The sequence below is a fragment of the Micromys minutus genome, assembly GCF_963924665.1.
Source record: "Micromys minutus genome assembly, chromosome: 6".
NCBI lineage: Eukaryota > Metazoa > Chordata > Mammalia > Rodentia > Muridae > Micromys > Micromys minutus.
This window is the reverse complement of record NC_137975.1, coordinates 40644447-40660413: the sequence shown is the minus strand read 5'-3', so window position 1 is coordinate 40660413 and position 15967 is coordinate 40644447. Positions and strand designations below refer to the sequence as shown.

Below are 15967 nucleotides of genomic sequence, written 5' to 3'. Positions count from 1 at the left end.
GTGTGGTGGGTCACACACACAGTCTCAGCTCTTGGGAAGCACAAGCAGGTGGATTTCTGAATTTTAGGCAAATGTAGCATATAAGATAGGCAAGATTACACAGAGAAATCCTGTCTAGTAAACCAAAAGCAAGCAAAAAATAGGTTAACTAAAAACAGATCTTTACGCAGGCGAAATGATCACTATAGACAATAATTTCTAGAGATTAACTTTTATGAATATTTTTATAGACTGAGTTTTAATATGAAAGTGCAGAAAATATTGATAAGATGTAGTCAACCTATATTTAAAAAAAAAATTAAAGTTGTATACTAGGGTTTAGAACTTGTACCAATTAAAAAGTAATAAACATGTGGGTTTTTTTTTTACCGTGTGAATTCTATTTACTCATTTATTCTGGGTTAATTTTTCTTACAAAAATGCACATCATTATTGCTCCAAATCAAATTTTCTCTCAATAGTAGTGTTTGACAAAGTATTCCCAATAATTTAAGTCATCTTACTGATTTTTCTCAAGTTACATAGTTTTTTCTTACTTAGAATGATATATCTTGTTCTTGTATTTTTACTATTGGCACACCCCCATAATTCCTTACTTGTTGTGAATTTTATTTATAGCCTAGAAAATAATAATGCTATTTTTTAGGAATTATTTTCTTCCATTTTACATATTTAATTGGTCTGGACCTGTCTCCTGTCTCTAAGATACCTAATTTTTGTATTATTTGTGGCTTTGGAAGTAGTTTGTAATAAAGGACAGCAGATGCTTAAAGTCAACATAGTGGTTGCCATGTACTTAGAAATCACGAGAACATCTTCTCTGAGTCTCTATGTATAAAACAATTAATTAACACCCAAGATACTAAATAACTAGACAGGACGTAATAACCATGTGACACCATTGATAATATGTAATTGTCACGCCAAGACCCCAGTCATAATTGAACTATTATATGTAGCCAGCAGAATGAAAGATATACTGCTCCTTTTCTGGCCCAGAGAGAGGACCGAGTGATCATCATCAGGAATCAGGACCTGCATGAAATTGGCTGAGCTCCCAGAACAGCCTCACAAGAGCTCTTACACTTGAGCCCACAGAGACAGAACTGAGTAACTGCCATCAGAACTCACTGCCTGCCCACAAAGAGCCAAACACCAGGGAGCAATATCCTTCCTGAGCCCACAGGCCATCAGACCCACAAGGGAGACAAGCTCCAGTCAGAGACAACAAGATCACCTATAATCACAGATAACAAGATGGTAAGAGGAAAGCACAATGAAATAAGCAATGGAAACCAAGACAACCAGGCAACATCAGACCCCAGCTCTCCCACCACAGCAAGTACTAGTTTTCCCAACACACCAAAAAAAAAAAAAAAAAAAAAAAAAAAAAAAAAAAACAAGATTAAGACTTAAAAATCACACTTGATGATAATTATGGAGACCTTCAAGAAGTGCATGAAAAACTCCTTTGAAAAATTACAGAAAAATCAGGAGAATGCACATAAAGAAATAAAAGTCCTTAAAGAGGAAACAAGAAAATCAATCACAGAACTACAGGAAAACACAACCAAAGAGATGAAGGTATTGAAAATGAAAATAGAAACAATAAAGAAAGCACAAAAAGAGACAACCCTGGAGATTGAAAACCTAAGAAAGGGATCAGGAGTCATAGATGCAAGCATCACCAAGAGACTACAAGAGATGGAAGAGAAGAACTCAGAGGAGAAGACAACATAAAAAAACATTGATACAACAGTCAGAGAAACTGCAAAAAACAAGAAGGTCCTAACCCAAAAACATTCAGAATATTCAGGACACAATGAGAAGATCAAACTTAAGGATAACAGGTGTAGAAGAAGGCGAAGACTGCCAACTAAAAGACAAAGTAAATATCTTCAACAAAATCATAAAAGGAAACTTTTCTACACTTAAAAATTAGATGATCTTGAACATATAAGAGGACTACAGAACTCCAAATACATTGGACCAGAAGAGAAACCCCTCCCAACACATAATATGCAAAACACTGGATGTTCAAAACAAAGAAAAAATACTAAAGGCAGCAGGGGAAAAAGGACAACTAATATATGAAGGCAACCACCAGAATTACAGCAGACTTCTCAACAGAGATGATGAAATCTAGAATATCCTGGAGAGACATTATACAGACCCTAAGAGAACACAAATTCCAGCTAATATATCCAGCAAAACTCTCAGTTCCCATAGATGGAGAAACTAGAATATTCTAGGACAAAACCAAATTTACACAATATCTGTCCACAAACCCAGCCCTATAAAGATGAAAAAATCCAACAAAAGGCGAGAAACTACGCCCATGAAAAATAATCATAGCAAGAAAATAATCATGCAAAAAAAGAGAATGAAGAAAACCACACAAACATAACAGGAAAATAACAAAAATAATAAGAAACGATAATCACTATTTCTTAATACCTCTTAACATCAATGGACTCAATTCCCCAATAAATAGACATAGGCTATCAGGCTTGATATGTAAACCAGATCCAGCATTTTGCTGCATACAGGAAACTCATCTTAGAGACAAAGACAGACACTACCCCAGAGTAAAAGACTGGGAAAAAAACCTTCCAAGCAAATGAGCCCAGAGAACAAGCTAGAGTAGCTATTCTAATATCAAATAAAATAGATTTTTCAACCAAAAGTTATCAAAATAGATAAGAAAGGATATTTTTTCCTTATCACAGGAAACATCTATCAAGACAACTCTCAATCCTGAACATCTATGCTCCAAATACAAGGGCACCCACATTCATAAAAGAAGCCCTACTAAAGCTCAAAGCATATGTTTTACCCTACACAATAATGGTGGGAGAATCTCAACACAACACTCTCATCAATGAACAGATCATGGAAGCAGACACTGAACAGAGACACAATAAAACTACCAGAGGTTATAAGTCATTTGGAATTAACAGACATCTACAGGACATTTCATCCTAAAACAAAAGAATATACCTTCTCCTCTGTACCTCACCGTACCTGCTCCAAAATTAACCAGATAGTCGGTACAAAAACAGGCCTTAACAGATAAAGGATCAAAATACTCCCATGCATCCTATCAGATCACCAAAGACTAAGACTGGTTTTCAAAAACAAAAATCCAAGATACACATGGAAACTGAACAATGCTCTATTCAATGATAACATCACCAAGGAAGAAATAAAGAAAGAAATTAAGGATTTTTTAGAAATTACCAAAAATGAAAGCTCAACATACGAAAACTTATGGAATGCAATGAAAGTTGTACTAAGGAAAATTCATAGCACTGAATGCCTACAAAAGCAAAAAAAAGAAAAAAACTGGAGAGAGAATACAGTAGCAGCTTGACAGACAGCTGAAATCTCTAGAAAAAAAGAAGCAGATACACCCAAGAGGAGCAGATGACAGGAGATAATCAAACTCGGAGCAGAAACCAACCAAATAGAAAAAAAAACTATAAAAGAATCATAAAACCTAGGAGCTGATTCTTTTTAAAAGTCAAAAAGATTAATAAAACTTTAATTAGACTAACTACAGGACACATAGTATCCAAATTAAATCATAAGTAAAAGGGGAGACATAACAACAGAAACTGAGGAAATTCAAGACATCATCAGATCCTACTACAAAAGCTTATACTCAACAAAACTGAAAAATCTAGAGGAAATGGACATATTTCTAGACAGATAAAAGGTATAAAAGTTAAATCAGGATTAGATAAACCATCCAAACAGTCTCATAACCCCTAAAGAAGGAGTCGTTAAAAGCCTCCTAAGTCAAAAAAAGTCAAGGACCCAATAGGTTCAGTGCAGAATTCTCTTAGACTTTCATAGAAGACCTAATACTTATATTTCCCAAACTCTTCCACAAAATAAGGACAGAAGGAACACTACCCAATTCATTAGTCGAAGCCACAATTACACTCATACCTAAACCACAAAAAGACCCTACAAAGAACAAGAACTTCAGAACAATTTTCATCATGAACATTGATGCAAAAATACTCAATAAAATTCTTGCAAACCAAATCCAAGATCACATCAAAAGGATCATCCATCATGATCAAGTAGGTTTCATCCCAGGAATATAGTGATGGTTCAATATAGGGAAATCCATCAATATACTCCACCATATAAACAAACTCAAAGAAAAAAAGCACATGATCATTTCAGTATGCTGAAAAAGCATTTGACAAAATTCAACACCCATTTGTGTTAAAAGTTTTGGAAACATCAGGAATCCAAGGTTCATACCTAAACAAAATAAAAGCAATATACAGCAAACCAGTAGCCAACATGAAGCTAAATGGAGAAAAACTAGAAGCAATCCCACTAAAATCGGGGACTAGACAAAGCTGCCCACTATGCCTCTACCTATTCAAAATAGTACTAGAAGTCCTGGCTAGAGCAATTAGACAACAAAAGGAAGTCAAAGGATACAAATCAAAAAGAAAGAAGTCAAAATATCACTATTTGCAGATGACATGATAGTATACTTAAGTGATCCCCAAAATTCCACCAGAGAACTTTTACAGCTGATAAACAACTTCAGTTAAGTGGCTGGATATAAAATTAACCCAAACAAATAACTGCCTTCCTCTATTCAAAGGATAAACATGCTGAGAAAGAAATTAGGGAAAAGATAACCTTCACAATAGCCACAAATAATATAAAATACATTGATGTGACCCTAAATAAACAAGTGAAACATCTGTATGACAAGAACTTCAAGTCTCTAAAGAAGGAAATTGAAGAAGATCTCAGAAGATGGAAAGTTCTCCCATGTTCATGGAATAGAAGGATCAACATTGTAAAAATGACCATCTTGCCAAAAGCAATCTACAGATTCAATGCAATCCCCATCAAAATTCCAACTCAGTTCTTTATAGAGTTTGAAAGAGCAATCTGCACATTCATGTGGAGTAACAAAAAACATAGGATAGCAAAATCAACTTTCAACAGTAAAAGAACTTTTGGGGACATCACCATTCCTGACCTCAAGTTATATTACACAAATCAATTATGACAAAAAAAACTGCATGTTATTGGTATAAGGATAGGCAGGTAGATCAATGGAACAGAATCGAAGACCTAGAAATAAACCCACACACCTATGATCACTTGATCTTTGACAAATGAGCTCAAAACATTCAATGGGAAAATGAAAGCCTCTTACAAAGTGTGTTGGCTCAACTGACAGCATGCAAAAGAATGCAAATTGATCCATTCTTATTTCCTTGTACAATGCTCAAGTGCAAGTAGATCAAAGACCTCCACATAAAATCAGGTACACAGAAACTAATATAACCCAAAGTGGTGAAAAGCTTAGAACACATAGGCACAGGGGAAATTTTCCAGAACAATAATGGCTTATGCTCTAAGATCATGATTCAACAAATTGGACCTCATGAAATTGCAAAGTTTCTGTAAGGCAAAGGACACTGTCAAGAAGACAAAAAAGGCAGCCAACAGATTGGGAAGGCTATTTCCTAATCCTACATCTGATAAAGGGCTAATATCCAATATATATAAAGAACTCAAGAAATTAGACCCCAGACAATCAAATACTCCTATTAAAAATGGGGTACAGAGCTAAACAAAGAACTTTCAACTGAGGAATACTGAATGGCCAAAAAGCACCTAAAGAAATTCTCAGCATCCCTAGTCATTAGGGAAATGCAAATCAAAATAACCCTGAGATTCCTCCTCATACCAGACAGAATGACTAATTTCAAGCAACTCAGGTGACAGCAGATGCTGGCGAGGATATGGAGAAAGAGAAACACGCCTCCACTATTGGTGGGGTTGTAAGCTGGTACAACCACTCTGGAAATCAGTCTGGTGGTTTCTCAAAGATTAGGACTTAGTACTACCTGAAGACCCAGCTATTCTACTCTTGGGCCTGTATCCCAGAGATACTCCAGTATATAACTACGACACCTGCTTCACTATGTTCATAGCAGCCTTATTTATAATAGCCAGAAGAGGGATAGAACCCAGGTGTCCTTCAACATAGGAATGGATACTGAAAGTATGGTATGTTTACACAATGGAGTACTACTCAGAAACAATGACTTTATGAAATTCCTAGGCAAATGGATGAAACCAGAGACTATCATCCTGAATGAGGTAACCTGGTCACAAACACACACATATGGTATGCAGTCATTGATAAGTGGATACTAGGCTCAGAAATCTCTGAATACCTAAGAAACAACTCACAGACCTTATGAAGCTTATAAAGAAGAAAGGCCAAAACAGGGGTGCCTAAGTCCTTCTTAGATGGAGAACAAAACACTCAAGGGAGAAAATGCAAGGTCAAACAGAGGAAGAGAAATTGAAAAAATAAATCATTCAAAGGCTGCCTCACATGGGGATATACTCCATATGCACCCACCAAATCCAAGCACTATTGCTTATGCCAAGAATTATTTACTGGCAGGAACCAGACAGAGATGCCACCATAGGATCTCTTTAAGATTCATAGAGATACAGCTGAGCATGTTAGCACCTAACCATTGGAGTAACACAGGGACCCCAATGAAGGTGCTAAAAAAAAAAGGACTGAAGGAGCTGAAAGGGGTTTCAACCTCATGGGAAGAACAACATTATCAACTAACCAAACCCTCCAAAACTCCCATGGAGTAAAACACCAACTATTGAGCACACTTTGAGAGACTTATTGATGCAGTTGCATGTGTAGCTGAAGATAGCAGTGTCTGGCATCAATGTGAAAAGAGGCCTTTGGTCCAGGGAGGGGACATTTTTCCAATGTAGGGTAATGCCAAGGCAATGGGGTGGAGAGAATGATTAGGAGAAAGTGTACCTTTGTGAAGACATGTGGAGGGGGAAGGGGGATGGTATTTGAAATGTAAATACAGAGAATATTCAATAAAAATTTTAAAAAAAGAAAGTTCATAGAAGGACGAAGTGAAACATAGCTACAAAATTTTGAGGTATGAAGTGATTTTACAGTCAGAAGACCAAAAACAAATTATTTTTAAAAGTTGCTTTTAACTACAAAACTTAAAACTCCATGAAGATTTTCTGAAAATAAAAATGGGAGAAAATATTTGCAATCTACATATCAAAACATCACTCTCCCTAAACATAAAGAGCTCTCAAACGTAGGAAAAGGTGAGCCCAGAAAGCAGCCATAAAATTAGAACCATTTGTCACAAAACTCTGGGGGGCGGGGGGGGGGGCGGTGTTCATCTTTACAAGGAATAATTAAAACATAAAACAGTGGTTCGCAACACTCCAATCCAGTTCCTCATGTTATGGCAATACCCAGCCAAAGATTATTCTCATTACTACTTCATAACTGTAATTCTGCTACTCATGAATTTTAAGTATCTGATATGCAGGACATTTGATATACAAGCCCTGTAAAAGGATCATTAAACAGCCCCTTTCCTATGAATCATGACCCACAGGTTGAAAACCACTGAAATAAAATAAAATTTTGTACTAACCTGGCGACTTTAAAAATGTAAAACACCTGGCGTCATGAAAGATATATTTATCTTCTTGGCCTTTCATTGGCCGATAAGGACAGAAATGGGAAGTATTTAAAGTACAGTTCAATAGCTTACATCCTAGAAATAATCACAGGATAATCATATCAAAATGATTCCAAAGCTGTTCCTTGTGCTTTTAAATATTTAGCATAATTTGGTGAAATTGGTGCTGACATTGCATAAAGCAACAGCACACCTACACCAACAACACACCTGTGCCAAAGGCACACCTGCGCCAATGGCACACCTGCACCAAAGGCACACCTGTGCCAATGGCACACCTGCACCAAAGGCACATCTGCACCAACAGCACACCTGGGCCAATGGCACACCTGCGCAACTGTTTCTTCCTTTCAGAGGGGTTGGTTTGTGTTTCAGCACGCAACAGCCACTGTCTACTCAGAAGAGAACAATCATTAAAAGTCAGGAAGGACTGATGCTCAAGAGTAGCTTCTTTGGATAGCATGAAACAGTCAGATATTTATGTAATGTCAGGTGTCACAGTTGAATTTAGATATTTCTGTTTTCTGAAAATAGGGTCATTTCCACCATCTTCTAACAACAATCTACTGATTTTGCAGCCGCTTCTTTGCTTTGCATTCAAGCAGATGAGCTGCAGGAAGCTCTCACTTCACACTGCGTGGTCACGAGAGGAGAAACAATCATACGACCTAACACAGTGGAAAAGGCTACAGATGTCCGAGATGCCACGGCCAAAACTTTATATGGACGCCTCTTTAGCTGGATAGTCAACTGTATTAACAGTTTGCTGAAGCACGACACATCACCAAGGTAAATGTGTTTCACAAATGTTAGGCAGTGAATCTGTTTTGGATTTGTATAAATCCCTTTGAATACTTTTCTGATGGGTTTAATAAATTCAATTATCTCTTTGTAGCACCGTCACAATACTCTATGTAACTGTGAAATATCTCCATTGCTATACTGAAAACCGTGGCAATGTTAGTAATCGTGGTAGAAAGTAATTTTATGTGACATCTCATTATCAATTCAGATGTTCTTTTAATTCAACTATGTACCATGATGTGCCTTTCATTTTACACTTGTATAAAATGTCAATCCAGTAGCTCTTTGTTGTTTCATGGGCTTAAATTAAACCATGACTAGAAAACAAGACTGTCTTTTCAACATTTGTCACTCACTGCACCCTACAGGAATAGGTGCTGTGACTTCTAATGAAATTTGATTCTGAAATTCACAAGAACATGGTAGGTAATAGTGCTCGAGGCCTGCATATGAGCACTGACATTTGCATCTGTGGTACTCCAGCCTCATTTCTGAAAGAAAGGAAATCTTAGCTACCGCCGACTACCACTGATTTGCAGAGATGGAAGTCCTTATATTATATCTCATATTCTTTCTGCCATAGGTCATAGGAATTTTGGGAATGTTGCATGTTGAAAAGCCTACATTAAGATAACCTTGTCTTCATTTCTATCTCCTAAGTACAAATAGACTCTTATACACACTTCACATATGCAATTCTTCATTATTTTCCATTAAAGCACATCCTATATCACATTATACAGCTAGACTATCCAGATTACCCATTGTTGCTCTGTGGTCTTAACTCCTTAAATGTCACAAATTTCCATGAGCTTCCCACTTATTAGACTGAGTCTCAGATCATAATAATGTTTTCCCAGAATAACTTAATAGAGAAATGGCTTTTTATTTATTTGTAGTCATCTTGTAAAAAATGGAAACATCTAGGAATGTTTCCACAATACACAAAATGTAAACAAGATGATTAAAGCCTCTCTTCCTTGGCTCTTGTCTTCAGGTTTAGCACTAGCGTGTACCCAGAAAGGGTGATGTGCTCGAACTCCCATTGTGACAGGTCCACTAATAATTGCCCTTGCATTAACATGAACTAGTTAAGACTTAGGGCTTTTATTAACATTAGTTTGAAAAAGTGAACCAAGACCTGCTGTGATGGTTTAGTTTAGTTCTATCAAGACAGACACTAAGATATTTTCTTGTTGCTGTTGCTGTTGTGGTTGTTGTTAGAAGGAGTCTGGTTGTGTGTCTCAGGCTAGATTCTCCTACATTAGTCCCACTACATGTTGAGATGATAGATGTGTGACTTCATACTCAGTGGGATTGATGTTTTAGAAGTCCTAGGTTTTCACTCTGAGATCAGACTCGGTCACATTCTCCAAACATGGGAGTCACTACAGATCTGGCTGCCAGTCCCACCTCTTCCGGATACAACACTGAGCATGGCCTACACTAACTAAAGGTGGGCACAAAGGGAAACTGTTTTTTCGTTTGTTTTTAAAGAACACATCAAAACTAATTCAGTCTTACAGACACAAACATTGTTATCAGGTTCCAAATTTTCAGTGAACAAAAGGAAAAAACAGAGAGAATGTGCATTTGAGATAATTCATGTGTAAAATAATATTTATTTGTACTTTAAAGTCTGTTTGTTTGATGCCCCCTCGTGCTTTGTATTGTTTCTTTGTGGTGTTTCTGTTTTTGGTTTTGGTTGTGGTTGGTTGGTTTTGGTTTTGCTGTTGTTGTTTAAGCAGGATCACACTATATGTCCCAGACTTAAGCTGTCCAGTCTCCTGCCTCGGCCTTCTAAGTGCTGAGACTACAGGTGTGTGTACCACAGCTGGCTAGTTAATTATAAATGAATCCCTACACATCTGTATCTTTCTCTACATGATCACTTAGTCCCTATTTAAATATGAGTAAGCAAGTAAATAAAAAATAACAGTTCCTTGAGAATGATTCAAGCATTTGTAGAAAGAAATTTTCAATTTCAAAAGAATGTTTTCCTTTGTGGTACAGTTTGGATTGTCTGTCCGTTTACAATGCTCTGAGTGTCTGCCAGGTTTCCCTTTGATGCTTGACTGGCATTGGTTTGTGACTTTGTGATTCCAGCGCATGGCAGGAAATCCCCACTTCTGCTTAGGTGTATAGGAGATGGGAGTGGGTTCTGCAGTAAAAAAATTGCTGTTGTATGGGCATATCAAAGTTAGTTTACCGCCATCACATTTGTTTTCTTCAAAGAGCGGTGTGTAATTAACTCAGTCACCAGTAGGAATTCTGGGACACTTTGCTTTGTGTTGCCTCTTAAGGAAATAAGCAATAACTCAACAATAACTTGATTTTTTAGTTCTTCCAGTGGGAATGAGGAGCTAAGCATCGGCATTCTTGATATATTCGGCTTTGAAAATTTCAAGAAAAATTCCTTTGAGCAGCTGTGTATTAACATTGCAAATGAACAGATTCAGTATTATTTTAATCAGCACGTGTTTGCATGGGAGCAGGTATGTTGAAGTAAAACTAAAGGTCTGTGTGTGTGTGTGTGTGTGTGTGTGTGTGTGTGTGTGTGTGTGTTGGTGCATACTTTCATAGAATCAGTACATAAGTCATACTTTCATGCCTTAACATCGGAAGAAAAGGAAAATGTTTACTTTTCTCTAGGTCTGTGATAAAAATGCAAAAAAAAAAAAAAAATACAGTGTGAATTTGGTTTGACTAGACATGTGATATTCTAAGTTCTTCACTCAAAACCTTCTCTTTAGAACTTAACCACTGTGGGCCTCTGCAAACAGACATTTCTTCTGTGCCTACAAGTATCTAGTTTTTTTTTTCTTTAGAATGCATATTCCATTTGAAATTTCATTATTCATCTACAGTGCATTAAACCTTCCAATTCTAGTTCCCAGGCAACAGAATTCAAGATAATGGGTTTGATGCAAATGCCATGAAGCAGTGATTTTTTTTTTCAGGTACAAAGTATCATTTACTGTTCAGCTTCAACAATATTTCTACTTAGAGAAAGCAGAGAGTTATTGAATTGCATTTGGTGCACTGTCATATTAAGACTATTTAAATTATTTTATTAAATCTAAGAGAACCAGACTTAATATCACTCTGTATGTCACTTGTCACCTTCAGAATATGCTACTTTGTTTGGTGTTTACTGATTAGAACTGATATTTTAATTTAAATTTTCTAAATTGAAAATGCCTGAGATTTTTGGTTTTGTTTTGTTTGCTTGTTTGTTTTTGTTATTTTTTATAAGGTTAAGACTTCATTTCAAAACTGCAGTTTGAAAACACTTGTCACAAAAGAAAACCTGTCAAACTTCAGTCTAAGCAAAAGACACACATTTAAGAGAACTCACTGGTTCGGTTCTCCCTTAGAATAGAAGATTCTAGTGGATATCAATCAGTATCTTGCTCTTCCTAACCCTTTTCTAGTCCACTTGCCACCTCTCTCCATTCGCATTCTCTGAATGTTCAGATATATCATTAAATCACCTTAACAGTAAGAGCAAATAGAGACCTTCAGTTCTTTCTTTACTCTGTATGTCTTTATAGCAAAAGCCTTCACATTATCATCCTCTAAGCCAACCTCCAAGAAAGCATGTTTAACATCCCTTGCATCTCACTGACTTCTCCCAGCACCTCCATATATTTAGTACACAGCATCTGTTTCGACCTTGCCTACTACACTGAAATGGCCCCAGCATTACTATTGGTATAGCCTTCTTCACGAAGCCACAAACTTCTCTGTCCAAGATCAAGACCACCTCATAAAAACAAGTTTCTAATACATATTAAAATAGCACTAAAAATAGCACTTCCAACTGAAGGTCAAGCTTCAACGTATATTTGTAGACATTCTCAAACCACAGAATTCATAAAACACATTTAATGACTGATTTTTAATAGTATCTAAACTGATAATTTCTCAAGTAGAGTGTTAGAGTCAATGGAAAGTTGGTGTCCGACTAATGAACTATTTGATTACTTTGAAAACATACCTAATTTCTGGCAGCCATGCCTCTTTTCTCTTCATGACCTGCTCTTCTATGGACATTGATTAAATATCTTGAGACCTCTAACCAGTCAACCCCAAGCATCCATAACTCATACCTCTATTTTTTCTTATCATCTATCTATTCTATGGTAACACAGTTTTACTAATTTGTTCTGGACAATTTTTAGCATATAGTATTTATATGCTATTTAACATTTTATTCTTCTCTGGCTATAAAAAATTCATATACATACATACATACATACATACATACATACATTGATTTTAAGAACATTTAAATCAATACTATCCAAAAACAGTAAGAGTTTAGTAGTTACCTAGATCCTTTCCCTGAACACAGAGGACCATCAGCCAAAGTGTGTAGCTGTAGAATGTTTTTAAGATGTATTGTTGAAATCTTTCTAATAAGCTATAGCTGAAAGCACATGGTCTTCTCAATTGTACTGGTTGTACAGACATAACATTCATGCTTGCCTTTCCTGTTACATTCGTATGATAGATACACTGTTGATGTTCATATTTTCCAAAAGGCTTATGGTTGATAGAGCCCAGAGCAGCAGACATTGTCTGATTTTCAATGAGAAGGCACTGTTCTATAAGAGCCCTTAATCTGAATTTCCACAGGAAATAACTTAGGATTTTGTTGTGTTTAAGGTCTGTAGGGGGCAGGGGTGTCTAATTTTCTTTCATGTGCAAGAGAACCCAATAAGAAAACAAGTGTCTTAGAAAATTTGAGTTGTGTGTCATCACATTTGCCATTGTTAGAAATGTGTGTACATTGTCAAAGGTTTTCTGTGTTGGCTCTGTAGTGGGTTTTGTCCTCTGATACAATTTTATAATATTTTGTGCTTATTGTAGTATAGAACACATAAGCAATGTATGAAGCTTCTCTACAGACTTACATTTAAAACTGAAGGAAAACATCACCATACTTTGAATTGGAACAAATGCCACTCTTCCTAAGAAACACTGGCCACTCTGTACAGCTGTATGGTACTAGCAAGACATTGTTTTGAATACTGAAAACCTATTCCATATCCATGTATTCACAATAAGTTGGATAAGCTTTCTTTGTGCATTAAAGTAACACATCTAACTATCAATGAACTGGACTAAAGTTGAATTTTAAAGTGATGTGTTCTTATTAGTTTCTACACAGAGATAGCCCATTATTTATATCATTGAATAAGTCCCTGTGGGCTGAAAGTCAATTGTTTTATAAGGAGGAGACTTTTATAAAGTACACATTGAAACAATAAATGAAAAGTTACTGCTCTGGCTATTTCTTCAGAAAGAGATATAGATAATTTTGTCTCTCACTGTTCACAGCATGGAGCACATTTCTAACATAGCCCTCCATACATAATTGTAGTCCTTACAAAGACTGAAAATGTACTCAATATGTAATGCCTGCATATTATATTTTATAGGTTTGTTTGTCTGTTTGTTTTGTTTTGTTTTGTGTAGAATTGGTCTGGTTGGTTGATTCATTTGGCTAGTTTTAGAGATAGGGTTTCTCAGTCTAGCTTTAGCTGTTCTAGGACTTACTTTTTAGACCAGGATATTCTCTAGTGCAGATCTGCCTGTCTGTCTCTACCTTCTGAATGCTGGGATTAAAGGCTTTCACTAGCACACTCAGATAGACATTTTATTCAATTTTTAAGATAGTCAAACACATTTTGAAGCCTTTGATAAACAGATTTTTGTTTTTAAATATGCATGGTTCGGTGATTGAGAGCTCATTCAAGTAGATGTTTAGCTTCTGACCCAGAGAGTATAGAAGCTTATGTAGAGATCATGATGAAATGCTGCTGATGCCTCCCTCTGGAACATGCACAGCATCTGAAGCTCAAGCATATAAAGAGGCAATGTGGGAAGACAATCCATCTCAGAATCATTATCACTCACACAGTCTTTTTCTTCCTGGATGAACCTGAGACAACAATATGGTATGAGGATTTCTAATACTTATTTTGGTGATTTGATCTCCTTTAAGTTCCTAAAGTTGAAGACACTCACAAGATATAACAAGCCCTGTCACTGGATGAGAAGAAAGAGTAGGTAGAAATAGTATTAGAAAGTGTAAGAGAAGCAGGAGAGAAGAGAGGCAAAATGGAGGATGAAGATGAACCATCTCCACCTGACTCTGCATAACTCCAGTTGTTATGACTATTTTATAAGGGATGGATTTCTATAGGAGGATTTGTCTTGTCTAGGTGGACAAATTATATCATATTATTTGGCGCTGAGTTTATGGTGTGGGTGATTTCTGGAGTCTAAAATTTACTGAGAAAATCTGAGATAAAACCATTACTAAATTACAAGTTTATGGAGGTTTTTATTTATTTTTTATTGGATATTCACTATATTTACATTTTAAATGCTATGCTCCTTTTTCCCAACTCCCCTCTCCCTCACTCCTCCCCCTCAACTTACTTCCATGAAGATGCTCCCTTTTCCAATCACCCTCTCCATCTCAGTGCCTTGGCATTCTATACACTGGGAAAACACACATTCACTGAACCAAAGCCTTTTCTCCCACTGATGCCAGACAATACTATTCTTTGCTATATATGCAACGGAAGCCATGGGTCTCTTCATATGTGATCAATGGTTGGTGTTTTAGTTTCAGAAACTTCTGGAGGGTTTGGTTGGTTGATAACGTTGTTCTTCCTGTGGAGATGCAAACCCTTTCAGTCCTTTCTCTAGCTCTCTCATTGGGGTCCCTGTGTTCAGTCTGAGGGTTAGCAGCAAGCATCTTCAAATGTATCTGTATGACTCTGACAGAGCCTCTGAGGATGCATCCATATTTGGCTCCTGGCAATAAGCACTTCTTGGCATCAGCAATAGTGTTTGGGTTTAGTGGCTGCATATGGGGTGGATCCCTAGGTGAGGCAGTCTCTGAATGATCTTTTCTTCAATCCCTGCTCCTGTAATTGTCCCTGTATTTCCTCCAGTGTTTTGTTCTCCCTTCTAAGAAGGACTGAGTCATCCACATTCTGGCCTTCCTTCTTTTGCTTTTTTCTTTTTTTTTTTTTTTTTTTGAGCTTCATAAGATCTGTGAATTGTTTCTTGGGATAGTATTCACTTATCAGTAAGTACATACTATCTGTGTTCTTTTGTGACTGGGTTACCTCGCTCAGGATGATAGTTTCTAGATCCATCTATTTGCCTACAAATTTCATAAAGTCATTGTTTTTAATAGCTAAGTAGCAACCCATAGTGTAACTGCACCACACTTTCTGTACCACCATTCCTCTGTTGAAGGACATCTGGGTTCTTTCCAGCCTCTGATGATTATAAATAAGGCTGCTGTGAACATGGTGGCACATATATCCTTGTTATATGTTTTAGTGTGTTTTGGGTATGTGCTCAGGGGTTGAATAGATAAGTCTTCAGGTAGTACTATGCCAAATTTTCTAAGGAACCACCAGACTGATTTCCAGAGTGGGTGTACCAGCTTGCAAACCTCTCAATCCTGAACATCTATGTTCCAAATACAAGGGCACCCATATTCATAAAAGAAACCCTACTAAAGCTCAAAGCATATATTATACCACACACAATAATATTGGAATTAGACTTAAAATCATACTTCA

General features: G+C 36.6%; 1 protein-coding gene across 1 annotated transcript in view; it reads left to right on the top strand.

The window, feature by feature from the left end:
• Nucleotides 1-15967, top strand: part of MYO3A (myosin IIIA) — a gene marked incomplete at both ends in the record, with an annotated part of 195162 nt that overhangs the window by 105435 nt on the left and 73760 nt on the right. Inside the window, 2 exons of the mRNA XM_080918614.1 lie at nt 8126-8336; nt 10702-10846. Of these exons, the coding sequence (XP_080774740.1) occupies nt 8126-8336; nt 10702-10846 (356 nt within the window). The remainder of the gene's footprint in view (nt 1-8125; nt 8337-10701; nt 10847-15967) is intronic.